Source organism: Pomacea canaliculata, linkage group LG10 (genome assembly GCF_003073045.1).
Source record: "Pomacea canaliculata isolate SZHN2017 linkage group LG10, ASM307304v1, whole genome shotgun sequence".
Classification (NCBI taxonomy): Eukaryota; Metazoa; Mollusca; class Gastropoda; order Architaenioglossa; family Ampullariidae; genus Pomacea; species Pomacea canaliculata.
Genome location: NC_037599.1, coordinates 20,221,669 through 20,239,137, shown reverse-complemented (window position 1 = coordinate 20,239,137; position 17,469 = coordinate 20,221,669). Strand labels below are relative to the sequence as shown.

The 17,469-nt window shown below is 41.1% G+C and overlaps 1 protein-coding gene across 1 annotated transcript; it reads right to left on the bottom strand.

Annotated features, from left to right (window-relative positions):
- Positions 1-117: 117 nt before the first annotated feature.
- On the bottom strand, positions 118-17,220 carry LOC112573398 (nose resistant to fluoxetine protein 6-like). The gene is made up of 14 exons (XM_025253723.1): positions 16,609-17,220; positions 11,425-11,609; positions 11,124-11,220; positions 10,698-10,788; positions 9,773-10,005; positions 8,728-8,895; positions 8,381-8,477; positions 7,936-8,028; positions 5,803-5,968; positions 4,944-5,152; positions 4,302-4,419; positions 3,151-3,337; positions 2,533-2,675; positions 118-2,029 (listed from the first exon to the last, which is right to left on the bottom strand). Exons 1-14 carry the CDS (start codon positions 17,024-17,026, stop codon positions 1,907-1,909), a joined length of 2,328 nt encoding a protein of 775 aa, XP_025109508.1. The 5' UTR covers positions 17,027-17,220; the 3' UTR covers positions 118-1,906.
- Positions 17,221-17,469: the final 249 nt, after the last annotated feature.

The following is a 17,469-nucleotide window of genomic DNA, read 5'->3' as shown; positions in this document are numbered from 1 at the left end:
GACGGGGTATGTCATGGTTTTTGCCATAAACACTTTGGAATGGTCTTGTCTGATTTGCAAATAGAACAAGTTTTCTTACCATGAAAAATAATGAATAAACCAACAAACTTAAGCAAATGTTTCATGGAAATTTTATTTTAGTTTGTGTTAATAATGCATGTGACTAGGGGTTCTGTGGTTCACATGCCAAAAAAAGGCTATAAATATAAAATATATAAGATAAAATATGGAATATGAAATAGTCTCTAAATCTCCTTCAAAGCAATGATAAAAATTACATTTTTTTGTCAGTTAAGGCTTTTTTAAAAAAATCCTTTTTTTTATTGCATTTGGTAAAAATTCATTCCACACTTTTGGAAGCTTATGCTGCAGTGTGATTAAAAATTGCCATCGATACAAAGACCAGCACATGGTGACTCCCTAAACTCCAGTATCTATCTAAGCAGCAGTCTGTACAAATGTGAATGGCCATTTGGCTTAAAAAGTTCAAACCTTCCTTGGAAAGATAAGAAAAATAGACAATATCATTTCTTCTTGCTCATGATAAAAAAAATAAAATCTCTAAGTAAACACTTGGTCAACAATGAGTTAACAAGGCACAAGGTGATTGCATTTGTTCACTACCACTTCCATTGGCACCAGCAGGATACATGGAATATTTTATCACATCATGTTCCATCTGTTAAGCTGCAAATGCAAATATGTGCATGTATTTACATCATGATTTTTCAGTTACATACAACTGCAGTTACAAAGAGCAATTACATGTATTTGAGGTCAACAAACATTATATTTAATAAATCAATATCTAATAATGACATATATTTGCAAGTGTACAATTCTTTGCTTATGGTGGCATCTGCAGGGAAATATGCTTTTGTTAGTACATATAATACAGTTTAACTGTACGTCTTCATCAGCACTGCCATTCTGTTTTGTTCTAAAGTGGTGTTTATTTTAAACAAAAAGGAAAACAGTTTATGGCATCAAAAATATGTTTCCTTATTTTCAACTGTCTCCAAGTAGTTGTTGAGCCACATTCATCAGTAGGATAAACACATAAGGCTCAAACAATAAATCAAGCTTGCTTTAGTCCCTTTGAAGCCTAACTATTGTATGGGAGCATGTCTTCAAATAAAAAAAAAAGAGAGAGTGTTACAATGTACTTATTTACAATCCACAGATTTTGCAAAAATTTGAAGATTGAAACCCATAGTTGATGTTATCTGATTGTGTTATAAACATTTATTATCTCAACAGCAATCGGTTTCTTAGCATATATGAGTTTTTTTGCATATAAAAGTACTTTGTCAACATGCCAACAAACACTGGCAATTATTTGAATTACCAATACCTCCTTTCACCTGTATTAATAGTGTAGCTTGACAGAAAATTCTTGTTAAAAATGATAATCTCTTTGAGAGGTATCATTTTTTGCATGCTATCTATTTAATGGTTGTTTTGTTAAGAGCAAAGTAACATATTTCAACTAAATCGATGGAAACAAGTAGTGAAAAACTTCTCTGTGTGCAATAATAGCTAACGTTGTTTGAAAATGGATCCAGTCCTGTTTGTGGGCTAAGATTTATCCCAGTTTTCCCTTCACATTGTGGTAGCCAAGGAATCATTGATAGAGTGAACAAAAATTGTTTCTCACAGAAGTGGGATGATATGTTTAAATGGAGACAGCCATACTAGTTCCTGAGCAGGCATTTTATCAAATTATACATGTCACACCGGCTCGCGCACATCTCTAGGTTGATAAACATTAAGTCAGGTCTGAGCAAGTTCCGAAGAAGGCTGTGTTTTCAATAACACACTTCAATATGAGCTGAATCGTTTTTAAAATACTGTTGTATTTGTTGACTATGTCAGTTGCCAGAAATGCTGATAATAGTCGGGGATGTTATTTGTCTTTGTGTGTTGAAAAAATCAGCTTCTCCAACCCCATCATGGGAGCTTCAAAGGCCAGTGACAGAATGAAGGCCACACCGAAAGCTGCAACAGTAAAAGATAGGAACGCCATGGCCTGCACATGCACGCACACATACAGACACATACGCATGAGCACACATGCACACAATTCGTACACCACACACACACAGTCTACCATTAACTTTGATATATTTTCTTTGCAAATGAAACCATGCCTAATTATCCCCCTTTCCCAAAGAAAAACCCACTCTATAGAAAACAAAAGGTCTCAAATTACCCCTCCCCTTCATTTGGTCTAGAGTAACTTGGTTTTGAATCCTTATCAATTGCTGGCACACGTACAACATTAATAACAATATTTGCGGACACACATGCAGCATTGATGATAATTGAGAAAAAGAGTTAGGTTTGTGGCAAAAGGGGATAAAACCTTCCAGTATTATTACTGAAGAGAACATGCATTTCCTCTTAAAACCAAAGAATGATATCACGATTCAGTAAGTCTGAAGGTTGGTTACAAACCAGGCAAAAAACATCAGCCACTCAAAGCTACAACTTTTTTATAATTTATAAATACTTTAAATTTAAAAAAATTACACAATTAAGGTGAGACATGTAGAACAGAGATGGACTGCCCAGGTACACTAGTTCCATGATTATTGGATGCACCAGGTATGCCATGTAGGTCAGTCGACTCAGAGGGATGAGTGCTCTCCAGGACAGAATTGTATTTACTGGACCTGAAAAATTATAAATAACAAAACTGCAATCGTATAATTTATTGTGAAGAACGTTTTTCCCTTCAGTTTCTCTCAGATTTGTTCTTCCCTTACCCTACTCCCGCCTCAAAAAAAAAAGAGATCATCTAGAATTATGAAACGACAGTAAGATCGTTGTACCTCGATACTGCTTTTTGGTTTTGTTTGTTTACTCCAGTAGATCTTTGCTAATTCTTTTTAAACTACGTTTAACAGAGATTAAAAAAAAAAAATGTATGTTACATGGGGTCTTTTTCTGCCTTCTAATAATGGAGACAAGACACTCTCCTCATTTCCTCATATGTTGCAACTGCTTACCCTCGCTGTACAAGGAACATTTTCCAGTTTTCCTAGAAACCCATCAGCTAAATATGATGGCTATATTTTTCACCAGAGGAAAACAATTTACCTAATTTGAGCAACCAGAGAGAAAGGATTTGTGAAAAAAAAACTCAACCTCCATTTCCCGTAGCACAGGCAAAGATGACCCAACACACGCACAAGCCCCAAACAGTATGGTTGAGGGCGTTGTAGGCTGCTGAAGCATCGGCTGACAGCGGATGTCCATTTGAAGCATCGTAGAGACCGTATACGACTGCCAGGCCCACAGCAGTCGCCACGGCCCACCCGGCCAGATTAAGAAGCTGCACGTTAAAGAAGGATGTGACTCATTGTTTTCACAGAGGTCGAGGCTTGCTATGAAACTTCCAAAGACTAGCTGTGTACAGAATTAAGGCGAATTCCTTCTCCCCACAAAAATTTTATGATTAGTGAAGAAGTGTATTGACAAAATTTGAGCGATTAAACTGCCCTCTTTTTGGGAGCTATATGCCTTGAAAAATCCACATGCACCCGAAAAAGGTCAAATTTATGATGACATGTTAGTATATGGTTACATTCGTTCTCTGTACTCCCCTGGACTGACACTGACAATGTAATCTCAAGGTGTCTGAAGGTGTATAGCTCATTAACAGAGGTTATTTGATCAGATAGATAGTCTTGTAATAAGCCATATTTACTCCCTCAGAAAAACTCGTGTTAACTTGCTTTTGATGACTAAAGGTTTATCATCCCTCGTCAGCTGTTCATATTGTGCGAAGACATTTAGAGACTAACATTGCCAAATGAATGATGCCACGGGTTGGAGGGTCGATGAATAGAATGAGACAAAAATATGGCATTTATGAATGCACACACACACACACACACAGGATGAGTTTCCCAGTCAAACCCCATGTTTTTAATCTTTAGTCTTTCTTGCGGTTTGCTCTTTACGCCTATTATCGTCTCTTATCACAAAGTATATATAGTAGCTCCTTCCCCAAACCATGTCGAATACAAAAAAAAAAATCCCCCTGCTTGCCAGCAGTGCAGACCTCATGATCATGATCCATAGGAAAACTTTATAAATCATGCTAAAAAAAATACAGATATAACTTTTCTCTCAAAAAAGGACGAAGAAAATTTTTCCCTTTGTAGGAACAAGTCACCAAGTCCAACAATCAGTCCACAAATTCAACATTCTTAAAATTTCATTTCATATTCATGAAATATGCAGCTTACAAAATAACCAACCTACAGACAATATTTGACCATATTTTATCTTACCAGCGGAATTCTAACGGAACATTTTGTGATAAACAAGAAGTATCCAGTCAGCATTCCCACGACATAGGGACCAAACCGGCAATAGGGCTTGATATAAAGGTCGAAGAAGTAGCTGGCACTGACAGAAGATACAAAACCTTGGTTTACTATATGTATATATCTCGTGAAAATGATTTAAATGTGCCTTGAAATTTTTACTTCAACCTTTAATACCGAAGTTTTTTGTATGTTACGATCGAGAGAGATAAAATGTGCATGAACGCCTAAATATTTAAAATATACATCTGCACAACTTTAGCACCACAGTCGTCAGAAATAGCATCACACCTTCTGCTTCGTCCAGCCGACATCGGAGCCGTAACTTTATCTTAACCGATTCTTCATAAACCCTCCAAATATCATGTGACTGATTGGAGTGCTTGTGTGTCGCACCATTTCCATCATGCGTGGCGCCATATACTAAATTGTGTCCATGGTTACACAGGCAATGTCGCTAAACATTGACACGCACAAATTCTCTCCTCCTACAAATGTGTATAGAAACCTTAGATATATCCTACGATTATTCCTTGATTTTAAGTCTCCTTGAAAACAACAAAGAGTTCCAAACGAAAACTGAGTTTACAGGTGATCTGCACTTACCTGGCCGCAGCGTCCACTTCAGATATCCCTATGGAGGGCGGGAAGGAGTTCACACGGGCAATCACACCAGCCGTGGTGACAGTAGCCAACAAAAACGTGGCGGCCACCAGAAGACCGAGTCTCGGACGATAGTAAAGGGGAACAAAAATGAGGGGACTGATGACGTAGAACTGCATGTCGTTGGAAAGGTACCAGGACCAGGTCAAACACTGCCAAAAAACATTTCTTTAATAAAGTCTCTCTAATACATGAACGGCTGATGGGTTCATTCATAAATGACACTACATTTCCCTAAGGTCAGCGGAAGTTATCGTTTTTTCCAAAGAGATGCTCGTTTGCTCCAAGAGATTTATTACGGATCACTATGTGGGACAGTATTGAGTCAAATTCGTTCAGTCTGGATTTAGTTTTTCCTTTAACAGATTGCTGAGGTGTCCTCCACGACTTGGTCTGTTAAAAGTTACTATCTGAAACATGCTGCAAAATTTTTCCGTTTTAGTTCGTCGTATTAAAGTTCAAAGTTTCCATTACATAAATCTACCATAGTGTGCCACGACATTTTGGCATCTCCCCTCTCCCCTCTCTCTTTCGTCGTCTACCGCTTTGTGACCTTTTCCAGGGCGAATATCTAATTTCAACATATCGATCTCCAAAAATACCCTAGGCTAACCAGAGGAGATTGTAATTATGCATATACACTATGAAAATTTAGTTTAGTCCAACTCACTTTAGGCAATTTATTAAGAAACTTGGAGATCGAAAAGCTAATAAATCAACAGATAATCGAAAGAAATAGATGGGACAGTAAACCGTTTAACTGGAACCCAAGCACCCGCAAGAGTCAAAGTTCGTAACTGACCATTTCACTGGTACGGACGAAGTTGTTGATGTACAGGAGGTTAGTCCACCAACTGTTTCTGCAGTCGTTGTTTTCTATGCCCGTTTGAGGCCAAAGGGGTCCAGAAGTCAGATATCGAAACAGAGGGACGTAGACCATGATAACCAGCATGTATGGCGGCGTCAACCTGAAGGCCAGACACAATCTTGTTTGTGACCTTTGCTTTGCGATCTAGTATTCTCTCTTAAGACGTATTTATATAGAATAATTATACACAGTTTTGTATACGTGATAGCCGTAAATAGTATTCTCGGATAACCATTCTTTATTATTGGTTGTACATGCTGCTTGTTATTGTTGATACTATGCTTAAACTTCCCCGTGTTATGATAAACGAAGCGAATGACATTAAAAGAATAAAGTCTATCTCTTTTTACTCTTTCTCAGTTTCTCACTCTCTCACTCACATTTATTAATCATTCTGTTTTAGTAATGTCAGGTTTTTACCATGTATGTAGGATAAAGATTCAGGTTCGAGAAAAGTATTTACTGTCTAAATATTTCAATGGTACAATTAATCACCTTGACAAAGCCTTTTTCTTACAGCTTCGAACCACACGACGTCTTTATTAATGTAATTCACAAGTCTAAAGTTTCTACAATTACCTACAAAACCTTCTACACGGTTTACGTGTTCAGGACGGCCCGTTCTTTAGCCCCGCGGGCCCGAGCAAAGGGCATGTGCGGGGCCCGCACGCCACGATCACACGGTTTTAGTTGGATCTAAAGTCATTTTTTTCCTCAGGGATATCTCGTCTTTTCATCATGACAGCACGCTGCAGTACACATTACAACATAAGCCTACGATTAATTTATTTGTAACGTTCGTCCCAATAGGTTTTACAAACGAAGGGAATCCTACAGACAGGCTTAAAAAACCAGTCTGCAGTCGTAGTTTGAGGTTGAGTTGATGGGTTATTGCATCCGCCATTAAGTAAACACACAACACAACACACCGACACACGTACATGCGAAAGCACATTCAGATTTAGTAACCTAATAACATAGCAACATACGGCATAAACTATAACATGTAAGTTTTTCAACACTAAAAAACTATTTACAAGTTGAACTTTTCCTGGCCTTCATTGAAGCAAAATCATCAATCAGTTCACTGAAATCTAATTCCCGAGAAACACTGTTCTCGATGGACAGTATGGCCATGTTCCTTCAGCCGATCTTGGCACATCGTTGACGCGCAGGTAAGTTTTAATTAATTTCAGCTTCGAGAAACTTCGTTCTCCGGAAGCTACTGTTCACAGGTATTGTGAGGGGCAATTCTTAAGAGCAATCCATAAATTCGGGAAAATCGAATGGATCGTCCTTTAATGGAGAGGAAAGTCACCATCTTCCGAAGGTCTCCATGCACAGAATCTGAAAAAAACATACTTCAATACGTCCATTTCCTCGGCAAGCATGTATCCATCGACATCTCGGCTTTCTCCATGTTTTAACACATCTTCCTAATTCTTCCACATGACTTTCAGCACCGACTTTGGCAACTCCTTGAAGTTGTAGAATAAATCCAAAATTTGATTATGATTCCTTAATTGTTCAAATCTTCTTTGAAGAAGACGCAATTGCTTGTATCCACTATCATGTTGAAGCAGTTGATGCGGAAATCCTCCTGGGCATTTCTTCCTCCTACATCTTCTCCTTCGTATTGTTCCGTAATCAAACATTCTCCTTCTCTTTCCTAATTCGTGTAGCTTTAAAAAACTGGTTTCTGTATCCAAATCCTCTGCAATTTCTCTTGCATTAATCAGAGAGCTTGAAAATCCATTTTGACGATAATCTGTCAGCCATGTGCAAATGTCCTCCAAGCCATTTAGTGCATCTGAAAAATCCGCAGTCAGATACGGCTGACTACACTTCCATATGCCTAGTTACCATATCAATCAAAAGCGCGGGGCCCTAGGCAGATGCCTCGTCCGCCTGCCCCTAAGCACGGCCCTGTGTTCAGATATCGGAATGTATTTGTGGCTGACAAAGACCAAACCCTTCTCTTCAAGGGTTTAAAGTAAGGAAGACAACAACAGCAATAACAATAAAATACTGCAGATATAGAATATTTGACCAGAAAATAGCACCAACCTCCAGAAACGATGGAAATAAAACAGGAACCATTGCACCCTGCCATTTCGCCTCTCCATTTCTTTCAGAATCAGGTACGTCACCAACAACCCACTGCCATAGCAAATAATTCACTGAGTTATTATATTTTAGTCAACGACAAAAATTTATTGTCTTGAAATGAAATAAAAGAAACAAATTTCTGCAAAAATAATTTCCTGTTATGTCTTTTATAAGACCTTCGGCAGAAGAAAAATTCATGAGATATTTAAATGCCCTTGTATGTCACCAATCACAGACGAAACAGACATGAGAGTGGTGCGCTCTTATAAAGGGGCATTTCTTTACAGTGAGTGGAGGATTACAGAAGCCCATTCTTTAAATACCCTTATCATCTTCATGCTGCCTTTTCTTGCCAACCCTATACGGAGTCAGGTATCCATTCAACTGTAGCGTCAAGATTTACCTGAGCACAAAGAAGGTATCCACGGTGACAGGGGCTCCAATAATTGCTTGAAACGTCCATTGCTTCATGCTTTTAGCCATGTATGTCATGTAGTTTGCTGCAACAGGTGAAAAATATAGTCAGAGTTACTTTTAACAGGTACATCCTGAATGTGAATGAGCTATTTATTTCATACCAAAAAAATCCACTTAAAAATAACACTTATTTCTGACGATAAAGAATCAGTTTTAAAAGCAAACCAGAGTGCAAAATTATTACACCTACATGGTCTACTTGACCTGGTACAAAATACTGAGACTCCAAAGAACATCGTGATGCTTGTGGTGGTGTCGGGAGAAGCTACTTACCTGAAGTTGTCAGTCCGAAAGCAAAGGTGTGCCCCAAGATAACCCAAGTCATGCTGGCGAATCGAATCCCGTGGACACAGGTAAGAGAGCCAGATGCGTGGGTGGTAGACAGGATCTTGAGACTGTTGGAGTAAACTGAGAAGGCCAGTAGAAACTTGCCCAACTTGCCTGCAAGAGAGGTGACACAAGAGTCACGTAAATTCCTGTTGTGAAGGAGCGATCATTTCCGGTCTGAACCGGGATCAGGAGGATCGGACGCTGGGCCCCCGTGCCAAATCAGACCATTTTACTGTTGCAATTTAGGGGTTCCTAGTGTCCTACGAGTGTGGTGACCATGCTTCGTACAAATCCATTAGCTCTATGTTCTCTGTGCGAGATCCGAAGCAGCCTCCTTAGGCAGTTCTCAAATGCCTGGATTCTTTCGATATCGGCAAACAGATTGCGCGTGTCACATCCGTAGGATCGGTACTGTTACGAATTAAATGTGGTAGCGGTCTGTGTGAGGTGTCGCCCGGCGCTTTCAGCGCTTTGATGCGGTATCAGACCCCGTCTGGCCTGGCGGTGACCGCCGTATGGCTTTGACTAGAGCTGCCTAGATGAAAGTGCGTGAAACGAGTGCCAGTGGGTATACGAGTAGACTTATTGTACAAACTGTAAGCTTTTGCTCGCTGATGCCGTTAGCATCACGACTTTCTGTTGGATTTTATTCCCAAGGCTTATATACTTTCTACGATTTCTCCACAAGGCAGTAGGACCATGTTCTCTAGGCTAGGATAATAATTGGGTGTCATCAGCTTCCCACACCAAATGGCGAATACAAACACCTCGTGTTGCCCAGTGGTGTAGAAAGGTACGAGCGGAAGCGACAAGACAACCTGGTGGCTTCTCAAACGAACTAAGAAAACGTAAAAAAAAAAAAAAAATCGAGGGGCCCAGAAAAAATTCACATACTTGTGTAATAAAATCGAAACCATAATCTTAGGAATAAAACTTGATGGAATGAAAATGTATGAGACATACAAAGGATAAAAAGGGAGGGAATCACCTGTGGCAGGCTGCGAAGGGTCGTTTCTTTTTTTCTCCAGCAGTGGCTGGTTCTCGCCGCTTTGCGTGACGTTGACGATGGTCGGGTTGCCGTCGCTGATGGTGTAATTGTTGCTGGTCGTGAGCTTTTCTTTTGTGTCTTCTTCGGCTTCCCGCCAGCGCGGCCACTGCACCATGACGATGTCATACGCTGTCCCCAGCAGCAACAGTAGCAGGAAAATTGAGCAAATGAACCTGTGAACCACCACTCCTTGTTAAAAGTCTAGCAGAGCCCAAAATATTTTTGAAAGCTGTGCTTAAGATATTATTTCCAAAAATGTGATTGAATGACCTCTTTAATAATAAACTTAACCGTGCGTAGACTGAGTTAATCATCAATGTCCACAGATGCACCTAAAATCATAAGTTCTCCCATTGGCTCTAACATTGACGGCGTAAACGTATCCGAGTACAATGAAGACATTTTCGTTTGGGTAGGGGGGTAGGTGACTGGCAATGTTTGTAAACTTGTAGCTTGAGAATATAAGATTATTAATCCCTGAAAAACATACTGTACTAAAATCAGAGTATTCATTAGAAACACATTAACCATAGCAATTGTTAAAGTGTGGCCAGGAACAAAAGTCTGTGAGAACAGCTAACGATCTTGGGGCCAGATTACATGATAGCAGTCATCAATGACCAAAACAATCAGTTTTAGTTAGCTAGCTACATTTCCACAGAAAAGGGGACTTTTTCAAGAAGAAAAGTTCAAACAATGTAAAAAAAAGAAGCGAAAATATGCAGTGCGCAGTGTATGATGGGTAGCCATGCCTGACAGCCGAGGCCCATCTTAACAGAGGCGGCGCGTTTTGATCAACATCGACCTGAACAAGACAAAGAGGAGGAATACAAAAACGAAGACGATAATAAATGAAAAGACATACAGCGACACAATCGCTTTGGCGTCGTAGTCAATGGTCGCCTCTTGGCACGTGGTCAGCCCGACGTACAGGGACAGGTTTGCGCGCTGTAACACTGTAACAGGACATGTCAGCTGAAGCAGCATTACAGAGACATTACAGGCACACCGTTGTACAGACACCCTAACAGACGTATCATTACAGACAAGAGTACAGCACTAGCCGTATTACACAGCCATTTGGCAGACATATATGTGAGCGCGAGCATGCGCACGTGTGGACATGAGTACGCTGAAAAAAACTGAATAATTAATTTGAGCATGTATATATGCGCGTGTATATAATTATACATACGTGTGTGTGTGTGTGTGTGCGTGCGTGCGGCGCGCGGAACGCGCCTATGTGTATAATTATATATAATGTGTGCCTATATATAAATGTTCGTCTTACCAGCGTTCAGTAGGCCTGTAACTACCACTGCGTTGCAGCTGTCGGGGACACAGAGTCCCACCCGGATGCCTGTCGACGGGGCACCAGGGATTGGAGGCTGTGATCACAAGAAGGAACGCGAAGGAATAACACATTACATGTGAGTGGAAGACTTTCACTACGGATGTATATCTTTGCTAGATTGCTTGCAGACGAATTTTCTAGAACGAAGCCAAAGTAAAAATTCGTTCAAAAGTATTGTTAACGATGTTAGTTAAAAGTTTTAGTGGTGGTTTTTTTTTTTTTTTTTTTGACAACTCACGTGCAAATCCGTAATCTGCAACGGCATGATGGCAGTGCAGTAGCGTCCCTTAAACGAAGACTCTCCACTTGAGGAGTTTGCTGTAGCGTTATAGCCTGTAATGGCGATACATTCATCGTAGTCGCCAAGCCAAAACGTTCTTCCTCCCTTTATATCTGGAGGTGGCTTCGCCATAGCGTCGATCACTTTGAGAAACAAAAAGCCAGTAAATTAATTTAAAGCGAGTTAAAGATAAGTGTCACATCCAGTGGGGTAGGACCAGGGGTGCAGCCGCCCCGTTAGACAAACACAGAAGGAAACAAAAGTCAGTGTCAATTATGTTAGAGGTGAAAAGGTAATAAGTTTGTGTATTTGCATTGAAAAAAAGAAAGTTTCTTGTTTTGTCTTTTTTCGCTTCACCCACCGAGTCGAACATATGCACAATGAGAATCCTTTTCAGAAATCTCTTTCTTCTACTCGCTGGCTCATGAATTAACATAACCAACCAGTTTCCTCTTCAAGTTAGGGCAATTGCTACGGGTAAGTTGCTAATAATTATGGCTAAGGGCTGAGCAGTAAGGGTAATTCGTGGCCCCGGGACAATATGGGAGAAACCAAGGACAAGCGTCTTTTGTCAGAAGTACAGTACATAGTTTAAAAAAAATAAATAAAAAAAAAAGCCGCGTCTAGACTCCGCAAATGTTGCTTGACCTCTGGGCGCCGTTGTTTTGAAATGGTGAAATGATGTGGTATCTACTGGAAACAGCGGCGGCGTTAGGGGGTGGCAAGTGGGGCGGCCGCCCCAGGCCCCGCTCTCGAAGGGGCCCCGCGCTTCAGCCCCGAGGTCATCTTTATGACTTATTGCTGGCTGTATTAAACAAGTTGTGACCAAACAATTGACGTTCAGTAAACACTTTTAAGTTCTAATTAAGCAAATTATTGAACCCATGTCTTAACTTTAAACCCGGCAATAATAACAAGCAGTTTATTAAATCAAATCAAATCAAATCAGACTTAATTGTCTGTCGAGGAGACCCCAAGACAGAAATTTTTCTTTTGCTCACACGGGCAGGCATACATACTCATACAGACATTTAATGCACACATAATCACTACTATCTTTTTATCACCTGCAGGTAAACAACATTACAAATTGTCATCTATGTCATCTATTGGCCTGTGACAGAAATCCCTGCATTTCATTAATTATTTAGATTGAGAGCTCGTCTTGTTTGTGCGAAAGAGAGCGCACATTCAACAAGGTGATGGCTGATAATGGATGTCAGCACCCTCTTCTCTTCAGACTGTGTTTGATTCCTCCTAAATCCTTGTGTCTTTATTTAGGATGGTGATGGCTGCTGGCACGAAGGACCTCTGGTAGGCAGCTTTCCGTACACGTGGCACTTTATAGCGCCTGCCTGAGGGCAACAGCTGGAAGTTGGGATGGAGAGTGCGTTAGGTCCGAAATGTTGTTATGTGCCATCCTTCTGACTGCATGAAGGTACAAGTCAGAAAGTGGCAGCTGTGCTCGACCAATAATTTTATTTGCCTGGTGGATGACTCTGGCCAGCCTTGCCTTGTCTTTGACGAGGAGGTGACCGTACCAGGCAGCGATGTTAAATGAGAGGATGCTCTCCACAAGAGACCTGTACACAGTCTCCAGCACCCCAGAGCTGACATTGAAGCTGCGGAGTCTCCTCAGAAGGTACAGCCGTTGCTGGGCCTGTCTGTACACTTGGTTCACGTGATCACTAAATGAGAGCCTCCCGTCGATCACTGTACCAAGGTACCTGAACACAGCAGCCCTCTGCACTTTAAGTTCTCGTCACCATATTATTGCGCTTTAAGAAAAAAACCGCTACTGTCACAAACGGTGGGAAAGGTTACGAACAATTAAAACACTAAATTCGTGAAATTGATCCAGCCCATCTAACTATATAAATCAGTGCTTCCGGCATCACATCAGTAGGGATATTGATACCCGGCCCCGCGCGGATGGTCGGCCCCAGGCCCCGCGTGGTCCTAACGCCGCTTCTGACTGGGAACCAGAGGTTTTGTGTTTGTGTAATTGTTATTTTGATGTCTGAAAACGGGAAATCATCCAAGGTTTACTGGATTTCCATGTTTGCTTTCTCGTGACTCGGTGACTGGTAAACACGTGAGACTTTATACCCTGGGTTTTTCCCGTCTGTTTGCTTTTTAGGCTTACCACAATAACATGTCTTGCCGCTGTTTGTTGTTGCCAGTTCAAACTTTATTCCCCATTTACTTTTTTAAATTTACGTGCAAAACAGTTTTGTGTGTGTCAGATATTGATAAGCCGAATGTTTTTGCCCGAGAGCAATGATATGAAATGCTTTATTATCAGACTATGAGGACAGCGTACAAATGTCTTCTTGTCGAGACCAGTGTGACAACGACCCCAAGGTCGGAATCTGTGGCCTGTTAGACCTGCTGGGGCGTGTAGTAAAAGTCAAAGTACAGACTAACGACATAGCTCCATTAACAGACCTGTACCGACGATGCATCTATAGAGGGTGGGAAATCATTGCGGGGGAGTTATAAAACATAAGTTGAAAAGAAACAAAAACGTTCAAGAAAATCCCTCGCGAAAATTACATGTGCTTTTGAATATACGCAAAATGCCTGTCTTTATTGTTGCGAAAGGTGCTTTGTTTGTGAAGATATTAATAATTCTTTTCCTTAAATACCAGAATAAACTATCTATAATTATAGTTTTACTCAGAGATGAGAAGTTATCCCCTCAAACATGTAAAGGTTCTTTATGACTACACTTTACAGATTTCTTTCTTCATGCCATGTACGTTGTGTAAACCGGTTACAACTGACAAACGATTTTAGGCGATCAACTGTGACGGATATTGTCACACAAGAAATGAATGTCTCGAAGCCCTTGACCAGGGTGAAGGTCGGTCTAGTGTACGAGTACTGACGGCATCGTGGCTCCTATCACAGGTACAATAACCCCTACCCCACCGAATTGATACTGCGTGTACCCATATTTTCTACTTTCAGCTATATTCCCTATGCAAATATGCTAAGACACGTATGCAGCTAGATATCAATTAAAACTAAGTATTGAAGATATGGTTTTCAAAGCCACCCACTCGTGACTCAAATTCACCTCACCAACTACACAGCGCCTGCGAGAATTTTACACGTGAACATTGTTCACCAAAAAAAAAAAAACCCAAAAAAACATTTACATTGAATAAGTAGTTGTAGGTCATTGAACAAAACAGCTCTTCTTCCCATCTTCAACCTCCTTCCTAGATCGCCCCCTCTTGTTCCACCGTTCTATCACTCGACAGGTACTATAAAAGGTGAATGCACGGGCCGTTAAAACCTTTCAACAGGCACAGTCGGGATGCCTATAGAGCAGGGGTGGGCAAAGTTTTCTTTTTGCGGGCCGGTCTCAAAATTCAAAGTAGCTATACGGCAGGCCGATAAAATACCCCAAAACTCAATCTAGTGATAATGGAATGAACGACAAATGAATTCATAATGGCGTACATGTACCGAATTTATTGTGTGAAGTGATCGCTGTTTGAATACACTTTTAATAAAACTTAAAAGGCAGGATTTCCTTTGAAGGCAACCTCCTCCGATGCTCCTTAACGGCTACATCAGACATGTCAGCCTTGTTATTTGTTATCATGTTATTTTGTGTTAGAATGTTACGAACTGCTGATTTCTAACGCTCTTGTACTTGATAAATTAAATTTCAATGAAACTAACTAGCTAGGCTAAATAAAAAATAACAAAAGAAAGAAAACAAGTGCACATTTTAGCAGACGGACCGGTCCAAATACGCCCGCATACGGCCGTACTTTTCCCACCCGTGCTAAAGAACGTGGAATCCCAGCAGGCCCCGTGTGCATGTTTGTCATGAATGTAACATGATCACGTGTTCGACATGTGTGGTAAAGTGAGAAGGCTGATAATTTCAAGTTCAGCGGGCGTTCAAGGTCAGACCACTTCATTACAAGTCGTCTACAACACTCTAAACCCTCAGTATGATCGGGGGGCTATTCTGATGTCTTCCCCTAGGACGCCCGTGTGTGGCAGATAACCCCTTATTTATACAGGCATAGTTCAGTGGCCTCAAGTTCACCTGAACTTGTACAGTTCACAGCACTTTAGACGCGTTCGGAAGGACTGCATGGGTTCATGCAGTTGCACCCAACAAACGTGCCATATGTCTCGAAGAAACTGCTATACGAAGACTGTCTTGTCCAGTAGTAATAGCCATAAGACATATGTTTAAGGTAGGTCAATGAAGTGCGTGAAGCACTGTTTCCATTTCCCTTCACCCTTCTCGAGTAAAAAAAACAGGAGTAGATAACGTGATTTGTGTAGACCAGGGACAAGAGAAAAATAACCTGCAGTCCCTGTACTGAGCGTTAGCAATGACTGCCATAAATCGAGTGATACGATGGCAGTAGGCCAATGAAACATGTTTTGACGCAGTTGCAGCGACGGGGGTGGCGGAAGGGTGTGAGAAATTATTGGTTGGAGGTTTGGGAACTTCAGTTTACTCCTGCTATACGTAGATTCGAGGCTTCTACCCCCTCGATCGCCAACCCAACCAGCAGACTTTTCCGAATCCAGCGATCCCAGGAGCTGACTGTGGTCTGGATTCCAGTTGTTTACGCCTGCAACAACACGCGCACACTCTGCGACGCGGATTAATTCGTAGTGACCGCTTTTTTTCTTCTGAAAGCCAGTGCTTACAGGAAAGCAAAAAAAAAAAAACTTGAGAAGGAGCAGGTGTTGAAATAAGATTATCCTGATACTTTCTCCGGTGTCCTGACAATTTATATTATCCTCGTAAATGTCTCCGTTAACTTGATTGTTTTCTTTGAAACCAGTTAAACGGTAGACAAAGTTCCGTCCCTGCACAATTATTTACTTTACCAACCACACAACAGCGAGTTATTGTAATAATAATGCTTCTTCATACAGAACCTTATTGTATACTTGTTTAAAACGTTTAATTTGCATACATACACACAAGTCGCACAAACACGTACTGCAGGCATCAGATACATCTTAAAAATTCGTTCAAAATTCGAATATCTCTCTCTCGTACACACACAATAATTCCATCATTAAGATGACCACGATGTCGATGGCGACGATGATGTGTTAGCCGTAGCATTAGAAGTAATTAAACACACTTACTGTCGACTGCCCAGGACTGTTCCTCTATCAATCCCTCGATTACAAGTCCCACGTCTTCTTCACACTTTGATGGAGGAACCCTGGTTGTCATGGTGACGGGCGAAGTTGCTGGGGTGGTTGTGACGTTGTCGGCCTCTAGACTGTCGTCTGCTGCCATTACGGCATACCGCGGCGAAGTCATCTGCTTCAGAAGCTCAAAGTTTCTGGGTTCTGCTAAGCTTGACCACTCCCTGGCCATTTCTGCCAGTCTTCGATGCACTGTCAACTTTTGTTCATCTCCCAGCGCCAGGTACGCTCCAGTGGCGCGAACTGCTTCAATGGGAGAAAATCTCAAAGCGATCTGCGAACTGTCGTCTGCTTCGGCCCGTAGCATGGTCCACGAGACGGAGAGTAAACCAAAGAACGTGCGTACATGCATGGTTGTGAGAGGAAATTAATTTTTGGCAAGCACATACATACGGTTCCGCTCTTTAGAAGGAGTCGCGTTATTGAAGCAGCTCAAAAACACATGGTCGCACCCTGCAGGCCGACGGATTCATAAACAGTCCTAGATGTGTGACTAGTCGCGTGCTTCTAACTAGGTCAACGCCACTTCGGCGACTACACTTGCGCAGCGAAAGCCGAGCGTTTATATTGGCTGTCTGACACATGCCCCGCCCCTTGCAGTGATGTCATAACCAATCATATCGTGACTTCGGAGAATCGGCGGGAGAAAGTTTGCCATACTTCGGTTGGTACATATCTATTTTAAAAAATTACATAAAAAGTCAACATACCAAACAAACAAACAAACAAAAAAAAAAAAAAAACAAACAAAAAACCCGAGATGTGCAAAAATACAAATACCACACCTTGATAGGA